General features: G+C 37.4%; 1 protein-coding gene across 10 annotated transcripts in view; it reads right to left on the reverse strand.

Annotated features, from left to right (window-relative positions):
• Positions 1–428: 428 nt before the first annotated feature.
• The window catches only part of LOC110830156 (long-chain-fatty-acid--CoA ligase 5), a 57,350-nt gene continuing 29,807 nt past the window's right edge, over positions 429–27,971 (reverse strand). For 5 of the 10 annotated variants that reach the window (XM_022064735.2, XM_087358521.1, XM_022064718.2 and 2 more), the window contains exons 3-12: positions 13,583–13,706; positions 12,332–12,601; positions 11,253–11,452; positions 10,163–10,363; positions 9,394–9,611; positions 8,445–8,595; positions 7,288–7,566; positions 6,166–6,309; positions 4,742–4,915; positions 429–3,658 (exon numbers count right to left, since the gene is read on the reverse strand). In XM_022064735.2, coding sequence (XP_021920427.1) covers positions 3,521–3,658; positions 4,742–4,915; positions 6,166–6,309; positions 7,288–7,566; positions 8,445–8,595; positions 9,394–9,611; positions 10,163–10,363; positions 11,253–11,452; positions 12,332–12,601; positions 13,583–13,706 — 1,899 coding nt within the window. In that variant the 3' untranslated portion in view covers positions 429–3,520. Of the gene's footprint in view, positions 3,659–4,741; positions 4,916–6,165; positions 6,310–7,287; positions 7,567–8,444; positions 8,596–9,393; positions 9,612–10,162; positions 10,364–11,252; positions 11,453–12,331; positions 12,602–13,582; positions 13,707–18,311; positions 18,569–21,713; positions 21,915–23,074; positions 23,224–27,971 lie in introns of those variants that run through there. The other 5 variants (XM_022064753.2, XM_022064743.2, XM_022064780.2 and 2 more) reach the window with 5 other exon arrangements.

Consider the following 27,971-nt stretch of genomic DNA (forward strand, 5'->3'; position numbering starts at 1 on the left):
GGCAGAACACAAGCTTCAGCAAGACAAATGTTATGACATGAAGTGAAAAGTGAGCAAATTACAAAACAATTAAGTAATCAATAAAAAGTTTGGAAAATGTGCAACTTATATGAATGTACTTTCCCCGATCTAAGGAATGATTCAAATATATGACTACTATAATTTCCTGTAACACCTCAAAATCTTGTTGCATTTGGATGCTTTTTTTAAATGTGAGGAGAGTAAGATGGTATGAAGATTGTAGGAAAGTTATGATGAGTGAGAGACCACAGGGTTACAAGTTATTCATATCTTTGTTAATAATATTTGAGGAAGGCAAAAGTGCAGATTAAATGGAGCAATATCATGTTATTTGGTTCGTATGATGGAATTGAGGACAGATCCACAGAAATGATAAAAAATGACATTAAATACATTGTTCACAACAGTGAATTTTTCCCAGAGAAGACACTTTAATATTCTGAAATCAAAATCATGGTACTAAACTTCAGTTACTGTAAAAATCAAATCTGATTCTGCATTCTACTTGAGAAGGATATCAGTGCAGTCCCTGGTAAATGCCACAAAAAGTACGAGTGAAATAAGAACATGTGATACATCAACTCAGAGAATGTAACAGAAAAATAATTAGTCTAATTACATTGTTGACCATATTTTTCTAATTCACAGTTTTTAGTCACTACAAAGCATATTCCAATTTAGTTCAAAGCGAACAATCTTCATGAAAGCATCTGTGCTCCTGGACAAACAAAAGACTATAAACTAGAACATGTCAATTCAAGTGATGAAAATTCAAATACGTGAGGGACTAAAGAAATGGAATATACTGAAGTGACATCAACATTTATTGATAAAACAAAAGAAAACAACTGTTTCTAATGTGGTACTGCCCACTGTACTGAAGTGATAAACACACCTTAAATTGATCACCTCACTTCTTCAACACTAGTTACACTGCACATGTAATTTTTCTTGATGAAAACATCTGAGGTCAGCAAACTGATCACATCCCAGGTTGGATTTGGGAGAAGAGAATTTGATGATTCCATCACAATTTAAGCGCTGGTTACATGTTAAATAGTGGCAAGGCACCTGCAGAGACTTTAAAACTACAGTTTGTTTAAAAATCTGTTATACTTTAAGACTACACACTTTAAATACTTGCCAGAAAACATCTGAAGAATTAAACTTAATTGACCTTATAATTACCAAATAATAATACAATTGGTCCATCCACACAGTAAATAACATCAACCAATAATTATAAATATATACATATACACTAATATGTAAACAAGGATCCTTGTAATATAATTTTGTCAGTAATACCATATTCTATTGTGGAAGTAATTTTAACCTTAATAATTTTATTCAATGTTAATTTTAACCATTTTAACTAGTAATTATGTATTAATATCCACACTATTCTTAACAGCCAATAATATCCTAAACTATTATAACGTATCCACCTGAAGATATTCCTACTGTGAAAAAAATATGTTGTGGTATAATTAACAAATTAATAAAACCTACAAATACGTGTGAGGATGGACCCATTAACACATATATTTGATCAATCCATAACGTGTCCCAATTGTTGGGTCATTTTGGTACCTGTAATACCTTCAACTGTCAGTTTTAATTGGCAAAGAAAACCAATTATAATTAAGGATTTCTAATACATGGAATCAGAAAGGGTGAAGATAAGATACGTCAGAAAATAGTTAAGTGAACAAAATAAAGTGTCTTCCTATGGCTAAATTCTTGTGGACTTCCTTCCATTACAAACGCAAAACTATTGTGTGTTTTCATTATGCATTTTATAATTTATGTTCAGAAATTCTGCATGAATTGCTATATATTATAATTCAGATAAATGTTTTACAAGCCCAAACTCTAGTCTGAAAAAGAAATATTAATTTGGTACAAAACAGAAAGAAAACTATCTAGATTTTCCCCCCCATTTTCATCCAATTTTTGCTAAAGATTTTTCTTGTTATTTCAGACTCCAATTCAGACATTTGCATGGTCTTTTATGCTTTCAATGTCATCAGAATCTAAAAATGTTTCTTCAACAAGCTTGTTCTTTGTCACTTAATGTTATCATTACTGCAAATACATTCATTTGTCCGAAGTCTCAGAGTAAACACAATTTCATTTTTGCTATATCCTCTCCCAGCAAAATCAATAACATGATATCTACCATGGTCAGAACTCCATTGGTAATTGGGTATGTCAATGATTACAAAAAATGCTTTCAGAAACATCTTCCTTGCCTCCATTTCTTTCAGAGACCTGCTCTTGTCACATTCCAATATTCTCGCACATAATTAAATATATTTTTCTTATTGAAAATGTTTATGACAGAACTTACAGTAATAAAATTTCTTTCAAATAACAACTAGTGTCAATAATACTGACTGCATTTCTGCAATACCCAGACTTGCAAGAACAATAAATCATTAAATGATGATTAGGTGACCATTAATATCCTTCCTTACTTCCTATTTCTGACAAGAAACACCATGCTTCTCTTCAAAACATTTAAAGTAAAACCTGCTCTAAGTTTATGTCAAAACTTTATCAAGAAATTATTATAACTTTGTGATAAACAAGTATGATCACCCCAGATAAACATAACATGAACATAACAAACAGAAACTTTCACAGTGATCAACAGAAGGCTCATTACTTTAATGAAAACATGAGATATGTTGGTTCAGTACCATAGAAGTAGTATGTCTGAACCTAACTACATCAGTTTTATAATAATCCATTCTATAAAAATGCATTGCACATCTAATGTCTCAATCATGTGACTTGTTCAAAGTTGCATCACACCTGTCCATGCATGCTAATTGAGGCTACTGTTGCATTTTCCAGTAATACAGTTCTTCTCCAATTATTAAATACCCAAACCACCTGTATCATGAAGAAGTAGATGATTTTATTATGATGAACTACAGCAGTCAAACCAGTTTTCACATATAGAGTCACAGTTAAAGTTTCTGTTTAAACACACCGAGGCATGACAATTCACTTGACATGAACATAATCTGCAATATAACACTCTTCATACTTGTCCAGTAACTTACAAGTAGACAGTTCTCACTAAAATTAAAGACAGTACAAAATAAATCAATATTTCTTTTATAAATTTTTCGGTTAACCAGCAGTTACTCAGAACACAGGCTTTGCTGTAACTATAATCAACATATTTCTTACAAAGAACAAAAATGTCCTTGAACCATTTTCACATAGATGCTTGTGTAATTTACATACATAACTTTCAAATTAAAAAAGATAAAGGGATCATACAGAAATGAGATTATTAATATGTACAAGTTCATTCATCTGTGTGGACTGGACGAGTTTTAACTTCATGAATTTCATTTCACTACAATTCTTTTAAGATGTATGCTTCCAAGTACAAGGGGGTGTATTCATAAAAGTTGTAGAAAATTGATCAAAGCATACTTATGGTGTCACACTGTCAGTTATGGACATCAAGATTCTCTTTCTAAGTCAGTTTTGTATACATGTCTTCAATCTGAGGCTTGAAGTAGGCCTTGAGTTGAGGTCGTCTGCTTTTTAACGTCGGAGTCAGCAGTCCATTCTGAACCGAAAACGGGTCAGGATGCAAATAAATATCCTTTACCTGAAATGAACAACCAGAATGGGGTATCATACATGTCAAAATAAGGTACGTAAGAATTTACATTCTTTAAACTCAGTTCCTTATTATTCAGCAAATAAGTATAAAAAGGGCCCATTCACTTTATCCTCCTGGATTTAATCACCCTACAAACAGGTCAATTACTCCCTTTTAGATCTGTGTATTCTCATGTACATTCTATCCTCAAACTATGTTATTCTTTTAGGGTGAGAGATAAAGCTTCACACACATATGGAAGCAGGAAAAAATATAGTTTTGTACATTTTAATCATCATATCTTTAGAGAGGAGGTTGAAATATCAAATATTTGAACTGAACGTTAGTATGCATTCACCACTTTATACAAAAGAAAAATGTATATTGTATAAAATACAACCATTTTATGATCTTGAATTTCTAACACATTTTTTAATATGTATATGTAGGTATAGTGACTAGCCACGGGCTGGACGATTGGGGCGGAGGATTTTTCCTCTAGCCTCTGCATCCAGATCGGCTCTGGGCCCCACCCAACCTCCTATCCAATGGGTACAGGGGTCCTTTCGCGGGGGTAAAGCATGGCCACTCACCCCCATCTAGTGCCAAGGTCAAGAAAGAGTGGGAGTTATACCTCCACTCCCCCCAAACGACCTGCATGGCATGTAGCGGGACAGATTTACTTTACTTTTTAAAAGTATAATTATAACTCAGCCTGGACAATAGCTAGGATGGCTGCGGCTTTTTGTTGTCTTCTCAGCTTCACCAAGAAAATGCTGGTATAGTACCTTAAATTGGGCAACATCTGGTTCCTTCAATATCATTTCTTTTTCATTATTCATAAGTCATCCTATCATTTGCTATACAGCCCAAGCTGTTGACAGAATCATTAACAAACCATAACTACATTTGCAACAAATGAACATCAAGAGCAGTAGGAAATACAAAATTACCAAGAATGCCCAGTGCCCTCAGTCTCCTCATTTTTAAGCCATTCATTCATTTCATTTCTTAGGATTAATGAAACAGGAGGAGAAAACAATCTCTGAAGGCCCTCTGTAGCCTAGTGGCACTGTGCTGACTACAAACCTGTTCAAATGACTTGAGTCCAGCCTCCTTGCCCCAGCTAATCATGTCATCCATGATGAGCTGCTTCACTTCAGGATGAGCACATAATACAGACAATGTACCAGGAATCCTGTTCTCACATGCCCAGCTCTTAATGACATCCACATCAGGCACTACCACCGCAACAATACAAGACTGCAACAATAATACTTATATTAACCTTCTGGAAGTAAGACTATATAAATGTGCATAATCTAGCTACCTTTTGCTTCAGCTAGGATTTGCTTTTGTGATAAAAGTTTAGGATGTCATCTCACCAGTGGATGATTACATTTTCTTACTGCTGAAATGTAAATGTTACTATCACTTATGGACTGGCTATTTCATGCATGAGAAAATTAGAAAGTAAAGTTTTACAGCACCAGAATATCATACAAAACTTTAAGATGCTGTGGTATGATATACTTGTTTCAAATATGCACGCCTCAGTCATAAATGGAAGTGATGATATAAAGGCTATGTTCTTCCACGTTTTCTTTCCACATGACAGAATAAAGGAGTTCTGGGATAAACTCATAATACATACATTCCTTCAAATACTTAAGTACATCAAATGAATTTAATAGCCATCTAAAATTTAACAATTATAAAATGTAGTAATCCATTCTTTTGCATAATTTTCACTCCTGTACATTCCCACCGCTTTAAATTTGATGGACATAATCTCAATGTGATGATGTTTGTGACTGCTAAGATAAAAATGTTTCATAAAGAACTGATAGGTTATGTTTGTGATCTATCTCTATACAAAATTTCTCTTATGTCTAGCTTCCAGTTTATTAGTTACCATCATCAAACTAAAATATAAATATTAATCTTATATGACTGACCACTGTAAAACCTCAGTCAGGATAGCTGATCCCCAGGCCAAGATTTGAACCTGGGATCTAGGGTATACAAAAACAACATGGTGGTCATGTAAAACTAACACTTAGCTTTCCAATTTATTAACATCTTATCAATCAATACTGTATAGTTCTGTGCTACTGACAGCATAATTAATGTAAACCATAACTATATACAAATAAAAAAAATCACTTTTTACTATTTATCAGCTAAAATTTTAGAAGCAATCTTATTCCTTATACTTGTGAAGTTAACAAGACTGCATATAAAATACAGACACATAAAGACCCTACAGTGGCATGATCTTCAGACCAAGTTTCATGAAAGTCTATCAACTGGTTAAAAAGTGACAATGGAAGGAAAATATGGAAACACGATGATACCATAAGATTGTCTTTACTTATAAAATAATAAAACTGGACTAGACATTTAATCTGGACTAGTGGTATTTAATTTATGCTACTAATCTGCACTTATATATAACATAAACTCAACCTCTGTGGGTTCTGATCATGGGACAAAAGACCTTAAAAGCTCACCTTCAGAGATTCCCCACACACAAACACCTGCTGCACATATTGACTGCGAATATAGGTGTTCTCTATTTTCTCAGGCACTATATATTCTCCTTGCGACAGCTTAAAGATATGTTTCTTCCTGTCAATTATCTTTAGTGTTCCATTCTATAAATAAGAATAACATACCAATTACTACAATAATTTTGCAGAAAAATTACTTTTAACCCTTTTATGTTGTAAAAATATCATTTGTTAGGTTTAATACATCCTCACAGGACTAAGAGTTCATGGTTTCGTGGTATGTTATTGTAATGCATAGCCAGACATGGCTAACTGCATTGTGCCTTAAGCCACGATACATGGACAATAAAGGTTAACAAATAAAAAAAATATCTTCAAACCATGTGTCCTCCAGAATGACCAAGCAGCATTTATATGCCTGAAATCACTGTTTTGTGTGTTAGGCTGTTAGCACAATCTTCACATTCAACAAAGAATATTTCCAGCATCGACCTTCACACAGTGAATTTTACAGTGTGGTGTGGCATTCCTCTCGCCAGAGCTACTGAAACATAAATCTCTTTCTGCTGTCATTGCCGCAGCTGGAAAGGCATAATTCTCAACAAGAATATTACTCTGGAAATGCTGTCTTGTGTTCTCATTATCTAGTAGATTGTTCTTTCAACATAAATATAACTTTACAGGAACTTAACTGCGTAATCTTAGAATATGCTTCAATATGTAGAAAAATTACAATTTAAAAATTCAACAACACATTAACAACTATGAGGTTATGTAGTGGTGAATTAAACAAGGAAACAATTTTGTATAGTTTCATGTAAAGGATTTGTCAGGAAACAGTAATGGCCTACAACATGATACTATTCTTACTGTGGGGGGGGGGGGGGAGAGAGAGAGAGAGAGAGAGAGAGAGAGAGAGAGAGAGAGAGAGAGAGAGAGAGAAGAAGAAGAAGAAGAAGAAGAAGAAAAAAATGAAAAACCTGTCAGGATAGCTAGTCACTGGGCTAAAATTTCAAACAGACAATAAAGATGAACAGAGGCAGCTGTACAGCACATGCAGGTGGAGACACAAAATGTGTAGCCAGATACCATGTTTCAATAAGAACCCACTGCAATACATACAGGCAGCCACATTCCAACATCTCCTGTGTGGAGCCAACCACCTGCATCTATAATCTCATTAGTTTTCTCATCTTCCTTGTAGTAGCCTTGGAAGACGTTTGTACCCTTGACACAGACCTCCCCCTGTCCATTGACAGCATAATACTCCATTTCTGGTACATCTACCAGTTTGACACAACAGCAGGCCACAGGGGGACCCACATGCTCTGGAACATGATCCCCCTGAACGGTGAGTGTTACAGGAGCACAGCATTCTGTCTGGCCATATCCCTCCACTACCTGCAAACAGGAACAAGTTTTGAAAAGTCTCCATTATCATGGTAATCTTGTATTTCAATAATTAAAAATAGGTTTAAGTACATGTTTTGATTGTGGATGTGTTATACCATATCACTCTACGAATTTAATGTCAGTTTAAAGAGATCATTATAATATCAATAACATGTATTCAATGTTTCCTTACTAGCGCTGTAAGATATTATCACTCCACCACCCACAGAACACAGAGAAAGTCTGTGTGAAATAAGTGCAATGGAAAAATACCTTTGAATAAAAATATCTGATGTAATACTGTGGGGGAAGAGAAAAAATTGGACATTATATAAAACATACATGTATGGTATTTTAATGTAATAAGGTGGATGAAATGTCTGTGGACAAAACAGTTACAAAATGAATTATTTATGAACCAAAAACAGTGAACAAAATGTCCTGGAAGCAAATCCTGTATACTGAATTTTCCTGCTTTGTTTCCAAATCATACGTTCACATGTTTGTGATGTCTGTGAAGCTGGTATTATGCTGTAGTTCACAGACAAGTAAGGATGGAAAGATGGAATACATACAAGCTGTTGTATACTGTGTATATAGTTTCTGGAGAGACCAATATATATGCTTTTAATGTAACTGTGTCCAGTGGGAAGCTATTTTTTGACACCAAGAAGGCATATGATGATGACTGTCTTCTAGGTTGTAGCACCATCTGGCCTGGTAGAAATTCACTGATGTTTCAGAGGTGCTTGCTGCTACCATCATCAGAGTAATGATCCTGTCCTGCTGTGGCCCATTGTACAATACTATTCCAGCATTTTTCTGAAAAGAAAAACATGAATATCTCCCTCTTAAATAGGATAACTTTATTAGCATTTTATACTTACCAGAGCACCAAGGGCACAACGAGTAAATGTAAGAACATTGCCTGCCAGAGGTGCTGAGCCAACCACCATGAGACGTAATCGGCCACCCATCCCTTCTTGCACTTTCCTGAATACCAGTTTGTCCCAGAAACTATTACTTCGAATTATGCCCCTGCAAAATAAAAGTCATATTTTCTAACACATATGATTATTACCAACTCGTTTTCTACTTCAGGAATGATTAAATATGTTATAGATTACCAAATGAGTTAAGCTTTCATTAAAATCAAAATTCTTCTTTATACAGATATTTGTTACAAATTTTTTTTTGGCTAGGTTAGTCTAAAATGCCACATAATACTTCACTAACATAAGCACTCCCCTGAAATTACACATATACAGAATATCCTGAAATGTACCTACAAAATTTAATGCTTTATTTCACCTGGATGATGGAACATAAAAATCTCATTCTAATACCACTCAAACCAGCATCTCAAGCCATTTGTATTGTGTGTTCAATGTGTTTTGTTTGTCCTCAACTTAGACAATCTTTCACAACCTCATCTCAAAGTTTGACACCGCACTTTGGAGGATATCACTTTGAATAGCAAATATTTCATGCTCAATACATAATTTGAGCTCATCCATAACCTTTGGATTGCCTGGTACCTAAACAAAAATAAAAGATGACCAAATGGCTTGAGTACTACAGTGTCTCAGCAAAGTTTCTTCAAAGCATTTCACTCACTGTAGTGATAACTGAGTTTATATTTTGGGCCAGCCTGTATCTTATTTGGGATTTCCCATTCTTATTCGCTCCCACTTCCTTTCTCTGTTAATCATTCCAGTCCCATTACTTCACATTCTTCTTCAATATCCAATTGATATCCAGTTAATGACTGTTTTAAATAAACAAAAAATGACAAAATACAAAATGAATAAATAAAGAAAAGGAAAGAGTCCTCACTTCCTAATTTCACTCTCCTTTGCACTCAAGGCCATGTTGAAGAGTGTTCTTTTGATGAAGGACCCACTGATTTCTGTCATTACTTTGTCGTAAATTCTGTTCAGTAGGCGTGGAACTGCTGGCATCATTGTGGGGCGAAGAGCCTTCATGTCTTCAGATAACCTCTTGATATCACCAGAGAAGAACCCCACTGCTCCTCCTAACAGGTACATTCCATTCTGCAATTTCAATATCAAGAAAGACAACTCACAGCACACTCACATACTGCAGGAGTCTTTGCAGACCAACGGGCTACAGAATGTGCAGTATTGTCTATACAAAGTTGCACATTAGAACTCTGCAGATTACAATTATATCTTACTCCTCACGAAACATAGTGAGAAATGCAAATAAGAATGTTGTGTTTGTCTACCAGAGAGGATCCTGTAAAAGTAAAAATATTTCCATAAATCTTCATTGTAATCTTCCTTCAGAACAGTTATTTACAGTTTTATAATTTAGATAACATTCTAAACTGAACTCTTCCACATATGATAAATTGCTAACCACTATGCAGTGATATTCATTGAGCACAGGACAGTAAGCATAACATCAAAAATAAAATTAACCACAAGATTCCCTATACGTAATAACCGGGCAGACATGGGCATATACTTAATCGCTTTTGATTAAAATAATTATCTTGTTCTGTATCATCTTTCATCGAAAAAAATGTGAGTTCCACCTATCTCAGAACTTAATGCATGCCATAATGGTACTGTTCACATACCTCACAACACCGCTCCAACATATGTGCCAGTGGTAGGAATGACATCATAATGTCATCAGAACGGGGTCTGTGGTCGCCAAGTTGCAGTATTACAGCGCACATCCCTGCTACCACATTTTCATGACTCAACATAACGCCCTTAGGATTTCCTGTTGTCCCTGATGTGTAACAGATTGTGCAGAGATCTGTCACTTTTGGAGGCTGTCAAAAAAGCAACACATAATTTCTGTAATATCATTCAGACAGTGGGAGAGCTTCATGTCGAACAGAGTAATTCATGTCTACACCAGCACATCCCAAATAGTCACTGTAATATGTATGAAGATGTAATTGTTGTAAAGATGATTGATTAACAAGACAAAATGTCAGGCTAGTCAAACCAAGAAGGTTACAATTGGTAGCACATAAAAATCTAATAAGGGCAAACAAGATATGTATACAGAATTTTGGTGGAGAAAACGTTTTTGAAAGTAGCCATCTGAAAGACTAAAAGAGATGAACAATAAATATGAAAACACATCTTAGTGTAGGTAATTGTGAGGATGTAAATCTGGAATGAATTAAACTTGTATCTAGTGGTGCAGCTTTGAATTTGTGTTACAAGACAGTCTGAAAGTGAGAAGTGAGGAGTGAGGAGGAGGACGAGGTTGATATCTTTATAACCTGCTTTGAATAGAGTCTCAAGGGACCTAAATGTGTGTTTGGTTTTCAGGTAGGTTTCTAAAAAACACAGGCACTTCTATATGAAAAGTACTGCCCAGTATACAGCCCATTTATTTTCAGTTATTTTTTAATTTACCCTTTCCAGAAGTACATTTGAGTATTCAATGGTCATGGCAAAGTCTTGTTTTTTTTAATTTTCATTTCCATGTTACACAATTTATGTTTATTAGAGGTAATTTTTAACTGGGTGAATATGACTGCCCTCCTCTTTGTTTATATCAGGATTGTTCTTGGGTGAGACAGAGAAATAAGGTCACATACTTGTGAATATCAAGAACTACAAGTGACATGACATTCTAGGAACTGTAATAAACAGACTGGTGATGTTATGTAATTCCTATTTTCACTGAAGCACAGTACAACATACCACTTCTGGATTGTCCTTGGCTGCTCCAAGCCTCTCCACATCCTCAAAGCGCAGCATTTCCACCCCTCTGTTTTTGGCCCTCTGGTTTGTGGCTGGTCGGGTCTCCTTGATGGTAATCAGTTTGCGCAGACAACGAGGAGATTTGTCTAACAGTAGATTACATTTCGTGTCATCCTCACAGATTACCACGTGGATTTCCGCTATGAGAACATGATAATGATAGTCACTGAGGAGGATATGTCATAAGGTGATCTACCTTAATGGAAACATCACAGGATGTCAGTGATGGATGGTGTACTACAGTTGTCTTAAAAATTAGCAATTTGCAGTAAAATGAGACAAGATGATTAAGAAGACAGAAGAACAAAACAACACTTTACATATTGTTGATTATGAGAAGGAATACCAAAAAGTGGTCTGTCCCCACTATCTTGAAGCTTCAAATGACTTGTATACAAATTATAAAGCATGAATAAACATGATAATGTTGTCATGCACCCGGAGCTGCTAATATGTACACAAACACTGCAACCATCATAAAACACATAATTTAAATGTAATTGATTCACAGTTTATTCAGTGATGCTGTACTAACCACTGGGGTTTATTTAGCACTTAATGAAATGTGAGGATAGTTATGTGTAGAGAACCAAAATACTTTAGAAGAAAGTGGAAGCAAACCATGATTAAACTCAAATCATGATAGCCAATGCCCCAGACATGAAGAAAAAAACATTACAGGTGTTTCTGATTCAGCTGACCTGCTCAGTAGCAAAGTACAATATTTTATTGTAACTAAGTTAAGTAGGTTTTGAAACTTGAAAAACACACAACATTTATGATCTGAATAAACTGCTGTTAACTCTCAAGTCAGGTTTTGATGCTGTTAGCAATAAAAAACAATTGTCTTATCTAAGTCTTCTTCTTCAAGCCCTGGCAGTTAAGGAAATGAATCCCATAAAAAATTTGAAAAATTTTCTTATTAAAATAAACAGGCAGGAAAATGCAGTGTTTTAATGTGCATATAACAACAGACATAATCATGAAACAACATTATCACCTTCACTCATTTCTCATACCTTGCTTGATAATGTAGGCACACGCATCAGGTCCTAATGTGTCATAAAGGGGCACAATCACCATGGAGTAGCAATATGCACCCTGTTCTGTGAGAATCCATTCAGGACAGTTCTGACTGTAGATACCAACATATGTGTTGGGAGATGGCTTGAGACCTAGAGCCACAAGTCCAGAGCCAAAATTTTTGGCTCGAAGTAATGTCTCATTATAATGTAGCCACTGATACGGTTTGTTTGGAGATTCTCTCCAGCCAAGGCATGGTCCATTATCTGCAACAGAAACACACACTTAAATTCAGTACTTCCAACCCAATGACAAAAATTATGTGTGACACACTAAATACTCTTATTGAAACAGTTCTTGTTACGTATTTTTACCCTGAACACATGTGATTTTTTAGGTAAACTGTTTTACAAACTTTAAAATGTTATAATCATTTAATTCAACTTCATAACCCACACAAGGCATCCTTGTAAATCAAATATTTAAAACCACTGCTCATATTAATTCATGTACCTTATTCTGGGTCCAAAATAAGTATAAAATTTGTCATTTTGATTTATAACAATGGTCAGTTACAGATATGATATTAAGGTAATTAACAGGGTCAGAGAGAAGCAATAATATGTTCTTAAACCTTCAGACAATGTAATTCTAATTAAGATTAGGTGAGGAGAACAAAATGTTTTTCTTAATAAAACAGTCTGTCTGTCCTCAAACAATTTTTTTCTTTTCTTTTAAGTAACCACAGAGTAAAGAAAAATGCTAATGAAAATAAAGTTAGGCCTAAGAGTATTACATGTAGTGCATTAATTCTCATAGCATTAATGGTCTGAATATAATATCTTATCTTAAAATTAAGACATTTAGTTGATGCAACATAATATTAATCTTTATTACAAATTAATAATTACTGACTAGTATTTTATGTATAAACAGTCTCTTGTTTCCACAATGTTACATACTCATATCTACATCCTACAAGTGCCATTATTTGATCATGAATGTCCAAATTTGTATTTTACAAAAAACATTATGAAGGTCTGCGATAATAATCTGACTAAAGACCCAAAAGCTCAAATGTCTGACAGAGAGACGTTCAGAAAAATATAAAGACTGAAGTTGTTTGCCAATTACGGTTTTATTCATTTTACACATATAGCTAACATTACAAAGTATTACAGCAGCGTAATGTGTAACCCGAATTTCCTGATACAGGACAATCGAACATTGTTGAAACAGCTACTTACTTGACTCCTTAGCACCATTCCTGAATGTTTCATACAGTGTCCTTGTGTCCTTATCCAGGTAGCTGATGAACTTTCCATCTTTTGAATCCTTGTAGAACTTGGATACCCGGATCATTTCTGGTCCCTGCATGCAGACAATGACATTTTTGTTTCATCTCACAATTATAAACTGACTACCAAACATTTAAAAATAATTCCTACCTGTCAAATTTGGTATAAACATATATATAATGTACAGTGTATAGGGTGTCGCAGTGCCTATCCAGGGACATTACAGATATCTGTTTTTTTTATTTAGAGGGGTCTACAGGAATAACAAATTTGTATGAAAATAATATAGGATTTATTTGGGGTTCTCACAGCAGCAAGTTTAAAGATGGCTGTCTTCTGAGTTGTATAATCGGCGCAGTAGTTTTTGGCCGGTGGAATTTTCAAGGGGAAGGCTAGGAACGAGTCACTTGTGTGGTAGTATAATGCTGACTGCAACGATGAGCTTATCGGACTGAACGCCCAAACAAAAGAAATACACTTATGTGTAGACTGGGAAGAAAATATTAAAACTGAAATAGGATATGAGAGGATGGAGAGGATTCAAGGATGGTGCCAACACCAGGTCTTTGTGAACGTAATTACAGATGGCCGTGCTCCATTAATGCAGGCAACATTTAGATGAGCAGAGTAATTTTTTTAAATTTCCAAGGAGATCCTTGTAACATGGATTTTGATGGTTAGTTATAATAAAGAGGGCAGTCTTATAATAAAATAAAACTTTGACAGTCAATTACAAGTATTAAACGACTACATCATTACTGAAAGACGTACTGATGCATGAGAAACAAGTTTAAAACTGTATATTTTTGTTCTCTCAAAGAAGAAAATCCTCTTTCAACGGGATTTTACGATCGCCCTGATGATGTAGGCAGTAAGCTATAAATTCGTCTGAAACATGGATAAGTATCTACCCGACTACATGGCGCAACATCCCAGAAGACAGCCATATTGAACGCATAAGTTTGCAAGCCTTTATTGACTCCATTTTGTTGATGCGAACACAATTCACGGACGACTCGTCACAAGGACCGAATTATTGTGTCCACTCTTGAACACGTGTGCCAAGTAGGGCCGCTATTTTTGTCTCACCAATGAACCCAATGGTCATGCGCCCTCACTACGCGCTCCTGCTGTGCTCTTATACCTTAGTAGTGGATATATTGTAGCAGAACGTCCTCGTCTCATTGAGTTACAATAATATTCGAACAGTGTGTAGTACACTAAGTGGTTGTTAGTGTTAGTTGCACACTATTAGAACACACACAAAAAATATAATCTTAGTTACGGCTGTACATACGTACACACACGCACACATACAGAGCCGTAATTAAGATTTATGTGCTTGGGGCCTGCTACTGAACTGCGCCTCCCAACCCTCAAAATGATAAAATTCTGAAAAATTTTGTATTAATTTTATTCATTGCACACGTGAATTGCACAATATTTAAAAATTTCAACTTTCTAATTTTCAATTTTGCGCCCCTACATGTCCTACGCCAGGGGCTAGTGCCCCGCCCTTGTCACGTCTCTCTCTCTCTCTCTCTCTCTATATATATATATATATATATATATATATATATATATATAAGCCGTTAATTAATTATGTTTCCATTTTTGGGCGATAACAGCCAGTGGTGGGACGATCTGTCAACTTTTCGTAGGACATGACTGTCTCCGCCTTCAACACTTGGCTCAGACATTTATAGTTTCGGAACATGAGGCAGGCTACATTTCAATCACCTCGCCTTAAAGATGGAGACAGCCAGGTTTCGAAACGATGGAAGAAAAAAAAGTCCATTGAAACACGGTGTCATTATCCACGATCAAAAACAAGATTTGCTTCAACCACATTAGCTTGAAAATATTGACGTAATGCAATTATATGAAAACTCTACACGGCGTAACAACCCAGAAGACAGCAATCTTCAGACTCACCGCTGTGAAAACCTCAAATCCTACATAAACAGAATCGTTAATGTAAAGTAAATTTTTCTTGGTGTACTGAAAACTATTTACACAGTTACTGGGCATAAAGAAATTCCATAGCGCACAGTTGAAGAAGCACATCTTTCTTAATTTGCATTCGGCCTACATTCATCACAGTGTAATACACTGAAAGATTTAAAACACACGTTCATATCCATGTAGCGCCGAGATTACGCATGAATCTTTATGGAGATTTGGCACCGTTTAAAAAAGTCACTTTTAACGAATACGCTTATAAATTACTGGGACTGCAGCTTGTACTGGCCAATATTTCACCATAATTACGTCTACGCTATGCACCAGTCTGGCAGATATTCAGATTAATCACAGAGGAAATGAAGTAACGCCTGTCCGATGCGGAAACTTCTCCGCCACGACTGTACTGCGTGCTATCTAAACATACTGTTGCAGGCGTAAACTAAGAAGCGCTGAGAGACCGACTGAAGAATGAAACAAAGTGTTTCATAAAATATTTCTGCGAAGATAAGGCGTCGTACTGAGGGCATATGAGGAAATATTACGTGGATGTAGGAAATTCAGTAATAACATCTAACACGAATACAGCTTTCAGTTTCACTGAGTCTAAATCGATTAAAAATGTACAGCAAAAATTATTATAACATCAAATGAAATCCAGACACTACATTCTACTAAAAACACGTCGTCAGATGTAAGTACTTCCTTGGTCCACAGCAAAGTCTATTCCGACACAAAATTATACACAAAAACGCGTACATCTATTCGCCGAGCGAAATTGCAATCCGCGGCCCGGTATCTGTGCAGGCCCATACACCGCGCGTTCAATGTGATCGGCAGAACGAGAAACAAAGCACCACTCGCGCCAGCAAACAAGCTGATGAATTCTTTACCGTCCGCCACGGAGGAATTTATTCACATCTTTCTGTCGATTTACAGATATTTTAATGTTGTTGAGTCGAGCGGACAGAACGTACATTTTTATTTTAACTGTTGTGTTCACCTTCACCACACCACAGAACTCGATGCCAACGCAACCTCGTCATGGACATTAATGAGTACAGATAATCACTAACCACGTCTAGGGCACAGACACGTGAGCTTCTGTGGCCTCGTGCCGAGGTACTATCAAAGGTTCATACAGTCGGACATACTACTATTTTATCACGTCTAATTTAATTTGCTTCAACCGATTTAGCAGACATTCTCAGTGTTAACTTATCTTGAGTAGTCACTACTGAACTGAAATCCTCTTACTTAGCGGATACCTACGGCGAAAATGTGAACTAGGTTCGATAGTAAATACATTCATCTTAATGGCCAATATTATCTTCAATGAGGCAGGAATAAGCATGAAGCTTGTCTAATTAACATTTACAAATTCAATTCTTACCTAAAATAAAACACAACGTTTCTCCATTACAGACACCAAATGGTTAAATCCGTGTAGGGAAATATAACGGCTGGGCCGTCCATAAAATTTAATGCTTTAGTTGCAGTAACCGCTGGCCTTGTAATCCTGGGGTCTCGGGTTCGATTCCCGGCGGTGCCCGAATTTATAACTTGTGTTGGGCAAGGCCGTGGTCTAGGCAACACGGAGTTTTCCTCCGGGGGCTTCCCCGGTTTCTTTTCTCCGTGGCATCCCTACAATTACTCCATTCACACACAGAAAAAGGCAATGGCAAACCACTTCTGGATCATCTACCAAGAACGTATATGAACAGGTCCCAGTCCGAGAAAAGGATGGAAGGATCCTGTTCATATGGACCTGTCGTCAAACAGAACACTAAATAAAAAAAAAATAGTTGCAGTAACATTAATAGCAAAAGAGCAGTAGTAGCTGATGTGATGGTGGTGAAAGTGCAGACATTTTAGCAACGACAATTACAACCTGTTTATGTTGGCACATTACTGAAGGAGGCCTAAATCACCACGTACAGGACAGTGAACTGCAGGCAACATGCTCGAATCGATTAATTTCGGTCTTGCATAACGGAAGATAGAAGTCATTAACACGTACCTACGTGGTTATTCTTGGAAAATATTATCTTACTTCTGTTTTGCAACTTTTAAAACTGGGACGAACAGCAGATTCAACGAGAGCTGTATGCAATCACTCACATAAAACCCAGCAGGTCACGCGAACTGCCAAATATTTCCACCTCAACAGACAGTTTGCGTTGCACAAGCGAGGAAAGTGGGAGGATTAGCTGAGCAGCTTTTAAAAAACATTATTTAAAGCGTGAAATGTCACGTCGTTTTCGCAGTCCCTCCACGCGAATGAGGGTGCAGAATCTTAAAACAAGTCACAGGCTCTTCCTTCTACACCTTAACTCATTCAAAATCTGAGCTTAATTTTATTTAATCTGTCTTTTACTTAACGCAGCGGCCATTAGCTCAGACTATCCAAATGGCATCGATAGGGTGACTCAGAAGCATGACAGAGATGGCATGCATGCGATCAGAACAATTGCGGTCATTTCTATCTTGTTTTGTGAACAATTGTTCATGTTCTACATCCAATGGCAAAACACACTTCATTCCTGTAAGGTTTAAAACGGGTCACTCTGTAGCCGATAACGCAAACGAGGTACATACATAAACAACAGTTTGCATTTACGTATATCAGTAAAATACAGAAAGTGGGATGTCTGAAGGGGCATGGAGCACAAATCTGCTTAACTATAAAACAGTGAGTAAATGAAGATAGACTGACGGTATGCGATCTTGTTCAATCCTAATATACTTCACCACCATCTTCGTCATCCACTGATATTTCAATCCCTTGTCGGCTGTTCACGACTGCGTATTGAATCTGTTTGCACCTTGCCACCTGAGGATGCACCACACCATGATAACAAGGGATCCACTTTCCTCAAACGCCCTGATGATGGAGGCAGCAAGACCTCTGAAACGTCAGTGAACTTCTACCAGACTACACGGCGCAACAACCCAGAAGACAACCATCTTCGGACTCACCGCCGTGAATTCTACTTTCCAATCTTGTCACATGGTCCTTATTTTTCTTTACACAGGACAATGCGAATTCTCCCTCTGACCTGGATCCAAGAAACGCGTTGCCACGAAAACAAATTGGCTGGATTTAAATTGGGAACTTAGCAGGTGCGTGTCGGCAACGCAACCAGCTGCACTCCCACGAAATCAAGGGCTGCTTGTCACACTGCTTCTATAATCTATGAAACGGGGGAGGCAGAGATTCTAATTTATTTAACGACGCTGGGTTCTTTCCGCAAGTGTCAGCGGGATTGAAGAAAACCATGAAAGATCCGTCAGGATTCATGGTCTCCGGGGCCAGGTTTAAACCCGGGACCTACAGTACACAAAGCGGAAGTACTGAACATTCGGCCGCCACGTTCGGTATAATCAAACGTAAAAGATGGGGGTTTGAGTAATTTCTTCTACAAGTGAGTGATAAATCGGCTATACCGAGACCTGAAGCCTGTCAGCTTTGTGAGCTCTGGCCGCCTTTTGGCGAACTGTTTATGTTGGCTAACATCATCACCCAAACTCCCACTTACTAATAATATTTTATACAATCTTGAATATTTTTAGCACAGTATCAAATTTAAATCTCCTTTTCTTATTTTGAATACACCTCGATTTTCAAGGATTCCGTCCAAAAATAATACTCTTTGCAAGTGGTAGAAAGGAATCTTGGCTCTTGAGATGCCACGCGGGAATGACGTATCACGTCTTAGAAAAAATAAAGTACGTAATTAGACAGAGGATGGATCGCACTGAGTTTGTTAAAGCTGTCACATGGATGGACTAATTTTGCCGCTGTGAGTCAAAACAAATACACTCCTGACCCAGAGAGACATCTCCCCACACTTGGTGATTTTTATATTCAAGCCCGTATCAAAGTTTCCCGTCTTACTTGTGGAATGTAAATGTATTGAAAAATTTAAGGCACCGAGAAGCAGATACTTATCTGCTGCCCTAAGATCCTTTCCAGCAAATATAATTTCATACAATGTCTAACGTTTAAGCAAAAGTTGCCCAAGTGTAGAATTAAAAAAAGTTGTTGCCAAATATCAGTCCACCCACAGAGGATAACTATCTAAAACAGACATTCCACACAAAGGAAATTGTACATTCTAGTTGTATTACCTGTGGTATTGGTACTGACTTATAAGTAATAAATCTAATGACCGGAAAGAAATAATGTATCTTGTTTAGAAACAGAAATTTTAAGAAAACGCTTAAAATAAACGTTGTGTACACGGCAGATTAACACAGTGGATGATGGCTTCTACATTTTGATAAAAAGACTATGAAAAACACTTAAAGTGAAAGACTCCAAGTAAAACATTCGAGCACTTCAAGAGGCATACCACAAATATTTACAGCTGTTTTGAAACTTCCTCCGCAGATGAAAGTGGTTTTACTTGTCTCACTGCTTAAATGTTTACTTTTCGACAATGATGTTCGATAAACGTTTCTTGGTTTTTTGTGGATGTAAAATAGTTTTTACTAAATAGAAGTGTCTTGTGTTATGGTTGGTAAATATGGTCCCTTCTGACAACTGCGGAATGTTCCTTTGGAGGAAAACAGTTCTCCTTTCCCTTCATCCGCAAACATTGCCAATATAATAAAAACAACTAAGTCTATTTATAAGCAAATATTACGCAATTTTAAAAATAAATTTCCTAAGCTTCCACGTTACTAGATTTCTTAATATTATATTATTAAAAGGTAACAACAAAACGTCCCCTAGTACAGACAGAAAGCTACGTGTACTACAGTGAGAAATAAACGCCCCCAGAATGTGCAATAATTTCGTTTCCCTAACACCTAAAACCTTTGAGAGGTGTCAAAATTTAGATCAAAATGTAAATTTCGCTGTCTAATCAAGAACGTGACGTAATACGAAGCTAATAAATCTGAGCCAATTAATAACTCCTTTTAAATTTTAAAGTAGAAATAAGCTCTAGGCTAAATCTATAATTCTCCGAGGATTAAAGAAAAATGTAGTGGTGAGAGAAAAGTCGTAGTTTCTAAAAACCCTATTAACTTCGGAAATCACGTTAATACAGACATTTAGCGGCGTCTTTATCAGATTTACGAAGGCAAGATGTTTTCCTTTATAACGTAAAACGTATTTTTATAGCTAATAATTGAAAATTCACATGCAAACATGAAAGTATGAAATTATTTTCTATAATGCAGTTATGCTAGTAGCATTCTTAATAGACAACCATGAAGTTTCGTTACATCGTCCTCATTGACTATCCCGCAGCCCGCAAGCCCATAGTAAATTGAGAATGTGACTACTGTAGGACTTGCAAAGTTTCAGAACCCCTGTTCTAACCAAAGACCATCTGTTTCAATTGCCTGTAACTATCTTCAACGGAACAGAGTTCTTCTTGAGAAGATAACAGTTGTTCAGTTGTTTGCTATTTATTACCAAGTACACAACTACCCGCCATTGGTCTTTATCCTCATCCTGATGAATCCAGTCCATAGATTTCCATCCCAGGTCTCTAGGATTCATCTCTCCTATCAGTTACATATAACTCACTTACATAAACACCATTTCGTCCAAATTCCTTACACTGATGTTTTGTTAAGGTCAAGGCCCAGGCTCAGATGAACTACAGACAGTAACGAGGAAACCGTCGAAGGTTACAAGGTTATTCATCGCCCTGATGACGGAGGCAGTATGACCTCTGAAACGTTGGTTAACATCGACCAGACTACACAGCGCAACAACCCAGAAGACAGAAATCTTCATACTCATCGCCCTGATGACGGAGGCAGTATGACCTCTGAAACGTTGGTTAACATCGACCAGACTACACAGCGCAACAACCCAGAAGACGGAAATCTTCATACTCATCGCCCTGATGACGGAGGCAGTATGACCTCTGAAACGTTGGTAAACATCGACCAGACTACACAGCGCAACAACCCAGGAGACAGAAATCTTCATACTCTGATGACGGAGGCAGTATGACCTCTGAAACGTTGGTTAACATCGACCAGACTACACAGCGCAACAACCCAGAAGACGGAAATCTTCATACTCACCGCTGTGAGAACCTCAAGTCTTACACGTTACAAGAGAAGTCACACGAAGGCACGAGATTCTACTTACTTTCAAGACGTCGGACTGATGGTTCATGTCGATGGGATATTTAATGGGCTCCTGTGCCAAGCACCTGAAGCGGCTGGGCGCCATGTTGGACACGCAGCACTATGCCACAGGCTGACACTACAGTCCGATGCTGGAAAAACACCGTGAAGTCAGGAGATCGAGGGAACCATAAAGGTGTGTATTCGAGAAGTATGAGATTTTCTGTTTGAAGGTCAGAGAAACGGGGTTTAGACAAATATCACTATGAACCAACTACACTAAGGGAAATATATTTGTTTACGGCTAGACGTTCGTGGTGGACGAAGTGACGTTGAAGCAGGTTTCTCTCCGAGTTCTTCGGTTTCCCCTGCTAATCGTCATTCGGCCACTGCACCTCTGCCCCATTCTCGTCTATCACTGCTCCAGGGGCGTGTGACAGACCTAACCAAGCAGCACGTCCTAAGTTAGGGGCTCCTTTTTCGACACAGCATTTGGCTGGTCTCGGAGTAAAGGGAGTGTTCAGTTTTTATATCCACGACCTAAATACGGGAAGAAAATACATCTAATCCTTATTGACCACAAACAGTTCCAAGCAACTTGCAAGAAGAGCGATTGGTAGACTGATTCCTATTCGCGAAGTTTCGGGTTCGGATTTAGGTTGTACGAGGTTTTCTTTCGTCCCGTCAGGCAAATTCTGATACCATTCTCTTACATTTGCACGATCGCTTGCCTTCCAATTCTTATAGGCCTGCTATTTTCAATCTCAGGGTCTCCAAGGACTGAGCGAAATGAAACCCGTGAAGCCCAGTTCTAAAGTTACTGGTTCATGTTACCTAACACAATTTAATTTCGAAAATAAAAGAGGATCAATTACGCAAAAATTCAACAAGTGAGATTTCATGTTCTCACGGTGACCGAGTATGAAGATGGCTGTTTTCTGGATTGCAGCGCCGTGTATTCTGGTATAATCTACAGACGTTTCAGAGATGTTTGCTGCCTCCATCATCAGGGCGATGACCCTGATGACGGAGGCAGCAAACACCTTTGAGAAGCCGGTAAACTTCTACCAGATTACACGTTACTGCAACCCAGAAAACAGCCATTTATTTATCTCGTATGTTGTTAAATGTCCGAAAAATCGAAATGTATGTCAAACAAGAGTGAGGCTTTATAATTGTATGGCATGTACATGAGATTTTAGAGAAATTTGATACAATCCTATTCGAGCATACGACGCCGATAAGCAGTGTTTTTCCTAGGGCTACTACACGCTAATCCTAGAGCGCTGCTTTTCATAAACAACAGGTTTCGAAGCACGACGATACAAAAATCTGGAATCTAAAGACCCATTCTCTCTTAAAGAGTCTGTCACTGCCACTCACACAGTTCACACGCAGTCAGTTCACCACGAAGACCTATATATCGTGCACACAGCACTCATATCACCAGAAGCTTGCGATCACAGCACATCACCACAGCCCACTGCGAGGAAGAACGAAACCTTACGTGGTTCACAACTCGGGGACAGGGGGAGCGCATATTCGTGACGAAATCTAGAATGGGCGATATATAAATATAGACTCATAGAGGAGAAACAATGTTGGGAGCGACCAGCGTCCGAGGGGAGGGGGACCGACGACTGGAAGCAGGGCCCAGAAATTAGGAGTGACAAGTGTCTGGGCTTACGACACAGACAAGCGAAAGAGGAGTGACGAGTCGATGACCATACAACCCTGATATTTTAATAATTAACTAAAAAGTCTTCACCGCATTTTCTTCTTAAATGTATATTATTTGCGGTGTTACAAAAACGTAAATTAATCAAGTTACGGCGAACACTATGGGTGCTTCTTTTTCTAAATAAAATGCAGGCCAATTGGTTACGCACGATCCTAATCACGGAAAGGCGTGACTTGGTATTCCTCTCACACATAAAATATCTGACTTCTTTTAAGGGCGAGGGTAAGGCATGTTGCATCACGATGATTTCGAAACCGGGATCTTACGCACAGAAAGCCAGGCCGTCACATTATTTCAGTGATGTAACGATTTCGAGTTGTAAAATGAGCACACACAAACACAAAGTTTCGGTATAAACCTCGCGCGTCGAGCCAATAACGCCGTGAATAACAATAAAAGACGCCCTGGCGTCGCCACATGACTTTCTGCTCGGGAGTGGGGGCGACGGTGTAAGCAGGTCAAGCCAGGAACCAGAAATAATGATGGTGCAGATTGACGTTGATTAAGTTCTTCTACGATGCATATGTGACGTCGATCGATACAGACCACGACTAAGTATAAGCAGTCATGACCTTTACTCGCCCGTCTTAATTAACTGCGTATTTATCTCTGTGGCAGTAAACTCGAAGGTTAAAAGCCACTAATACCAAAACGACCGACACTGGACGTGATCACGAGCCTCCCACCCTTACGAATCGATTGCAAGAGATCGTTGTTAATTTAACATGCACATATGATGAAGGACTAAAGTATGAGGTGGCTGTGAGAAGTGTGACAATTACCGTAGATGCTGCAGACAGGTGGGATTTGTAGCCACACTAAAACATCATATTTTGACAACAAGGCTGCGAGCCAAACAGCTAGATGAAAACACTTGGCAAGGCTCACGAACACACCTCAACGTTAACGAACCGACAAGCGAGCGAATGTCTGCGGCGTAGTGGGCAGTGAAGGGCCAACGCTCGTGAACCAACCACGAGACAGTCGAAGACTGGCAAGAGCAAAGGTAAGATATTCAAGACAAATTTGCCCTTGTGGCCAGGTTCGGCGCTAATGGAGGCAAAATCCAATGAGTTCTACTATATGTCTCAAAGCGCAGATAAGTGGCTTCAAGCTCCGGCAGGTTTAACTTTAAGGAACTCCGTCTAATCACAATAAATTCTTATTAAATATTAAAATATTACAATAATTAACATTTAAAATATTTATTTAAAATATTTTAAAAAATTTAAAATATTACAATAATTAACATTTAATTTTTTTAAAATATTTATTTATTTATTTAAATTGTAATATTTTAATATTTAATAAGAATTTATTGTGATTAGACGGACAAGATTTAATATATACTTATTATATCACAATATGACGCAACTTTACCATTTTAAGGAACTCGCTGAATGCAAGGTGTTGTGGACCACTGGGCTGGAGATTCAAATCAGCTCTGATTCACATCAACTATTTAATACAATATATGATCTTGAGCTTTCACGGCGACTATGTACAATAAAATCTTCTCGGGCTATCAGCCGCGTTAACTGTTTAACCACAGATTTTATTGTATATAATACAATGTTTAAAAAAATTAGGACATGCTCCTCCGACAGGGGAATACAATAAAAGTAGGGAGAATACGATGAGGGCCTCTCTAAAAACGGCCACAGTAAATACGAAGGGACGAAAGACTAATATTAAGACACATACATTAGTTCAAGTAAGTTGTGAACTAGGTGTATGATCTTCAGGTGACCAAATGAAGGAACAACATTATAGAGCCCCGCGTGTGGCTTAGATGTTTGTCTATGTGTACCGGGTCCTCCACCCCCTCATGTGAAACGTCCGACCTTTGGAGAAACAGAATGTTAAATTGAACTGGCTTAGGATGGGATACGATGACAATTGAAATGCTTCCATAAAATCAGTGATTTGTGTGACCATCTGAGTAGGAATCAACTAAAGAAAGACCATGCGTCATGGCTCAGGGCATAAAATTTCTCTTAGACAAAGGATCACAAATGGCTGCTCTAAAATAAGCTTTTTCCTTCTGACACAGTGACTGCCGGTACAATACGCAGGTTGAACTATGCAAAGCGCAAAGAATAACGATCGTGTATTTTTTATCAGCTTGTTTATTTGCTTTCCTTGAGAAAATATCGATTTCCAGACAGCCTGATAGGTTCCACTTGCGACATTCAATCCCGTAAATCACAAAGCCAGAGATATCGCTGGGTTTCCTACAATAACTTCAATACCATGACGGGCATTAAAATTAACGCGTAAGTTGATGTGGATCGTACGACCTTTGAGCTGTGACCAACGTTTCGGAGGAAAATAATATCGCCTCCATGTTCAGTCCTTGGAAACTATTCATACGCCACTTGTACAACTCTTGTTTCCACAGGCAGTTCTGTTATGGCGATAATTTTATATTCGTAAAATCGCACTTTTTATGATCAAGATTTTTTTTACTTCAATATTCGATTAACACACCACTACTAAATTTACCGCTTAATCCAAATCCATAAAAGTGTGAAGGAACGTTTCCAGAACCTTGGCAACACTGACAAATCCCAGGCAAAAAAAGCCGCTGTTTTTGGAATTGAGTATTTATTATACTTAGAGTGACCTCACATTAAGGGTCAATTGATTTTACAGTTGTTCGATTCCTTAACACAGCAACAAAGGTATGAAGAGGTTTGTTTCATTCGGAAGGAACTTTAAAAACCAAGTTATCAAACAACAGAAGAATTAGAAATTATTTGGAATATAATGCTGACATTTAAGCACAAATTTACTTGTGTTTTGTAGTTAAAACCACAAAACACAGAAGTATTTCACACTATTAATTACATATGAAAAAGATAGCCTTACGTCAGGTAGCCCTGCTTTAGTAAGCAAGTCACACCTTCCGCCTTCTTTCACGCCTTGACTAATGACAACCCACTGCACACAGCAGAACAGTGGGAGGTCTAACGGAGTAACCGCGACAGTTTGTGACTTGATACGAATACAACGGAGTTGTCAATTCGAGTGCATTGAATCAATTAACATTTTTGGAGACTACACGTAAATTATATGAGGCAATCACAGTATGGTTAGAAAGTTGTACATACGTCCAAACATTATTTGCAAGATGTATAAAATGGACGCCAGCTGTGGACGTCGTATCTCTCCCTCCGGGTGACTTATGTCCAAAACTACCGAAAGGATTTATATTAAATTTGGTACTGGGAGTATGTGTTAATCCTAGAAATTGTAGACTAAATAAGACTTCGGTTTGTTATCTCGTACTTGAAATATAAATCAGATACATTTTCGATTTTCTTTAAAACGATTATATTGCAAAAAAAAAACAGGCCCATTATATAAAAATAAAGGCATAATTTGGAAAATTATATAACATTTAGGCCTAATTTAACCATTTTCGTTACGTCAAATAATTAACGAATGTCTGTACAAGGGAAATCAATCCAAACTGTGTGAAGCGTGATGCCTTACTGTAAGGATGCTTGTCTTTTGAGCTGTAGCACCGTCTGGTACAATTTTAAGGGGTCATTGCTGCCTCCATAATCAGGGCAATGATGGAGTCAGAAAACAGATATTAACGAAATGCATTTCTGGGGAGTTCATTTAACACTCTTGTTATTTGAATTCAATCAGCCTCTTTTTCAAATCCCACATGTGAGTTCTCTATACAGAAGACTGCGTATGCCCAACACCGGCTTTTGCAACCCACGACTCAGAAATAACAATTCATACAGGTGACATGCTCTTGCATTAGAATATTCCTCCAACTATAAATCTAATCCTCCTTCCATATTTCCAGTCATATATTACTGATTTTATTTTCCATTCATATGAATAACACGTTACGTAAAACGCGAGTTTTCCACAATATAACACGAGAACGAATTACTGTTTAATTTCTTGTAATAATTTTACGCAAACAAATTAATAGCATATGAGAAGGCCAGATGCCAAATTTAAAAATGGGCTATTTTTATTCCAGCTTAAACACGGCACCAGCAAACTGTTGCCAGAACATTTTGTTGTATGAGTTTATTTTCTGATCAAATTAGAGTTTGTCATAACTATTTCTTTGTCATTATTGTGCCGGGAAACGCGGTATGTGGACATGAAGAACTTTCATAAATGACTGAGTGAATCATCAAATAAGTTCGTATGTGATTAAGTGGAGCACATTTCTGCCACGTTGTTACTCAATGGACGGCAATAAAAGAGCGTTGGAACCTTCCCCAATGACCAAAAATTACTACTGCTTAAATAGAGTATTAGGAAGTGTATTGCAACAAATTAGACACCGATAATTTTTATTCGTTTCTAATAAATCTTCTTATATTATTTAGCAAGTATTTTCCGTTTACAAGTATGAGCGAACGGTAGTAGCTAAGGAGGCGAAGGACATCTTCTCTAAAGTTAACGTTGGCTTAATGTCGTAAGAAATAAAAGTTGTATGATCAGACTTATAAAACCTGCGAAATTACGCTGTCAATTGTAACCAAAATAGGTTATACAAAC

This window comes from Zootermopsis nevadensis, unplaced genomic scaffold, assembly GCF_977971745.1.
Source record: "Zootermopsis nevadensis isolate Lab colony 2312 unplaced genomic scaffold, Znev_1.0 Znev_ptg000030l, whole genome shotgun sequence".
Classification (NCBI taxonomy): domain Eukaryota; kingdom Metazoa; phylum Arthropoda; class Insecta; order Blattodea; family Termopsidae; genus Zootermopsis; species Zootermopsis nevadensis.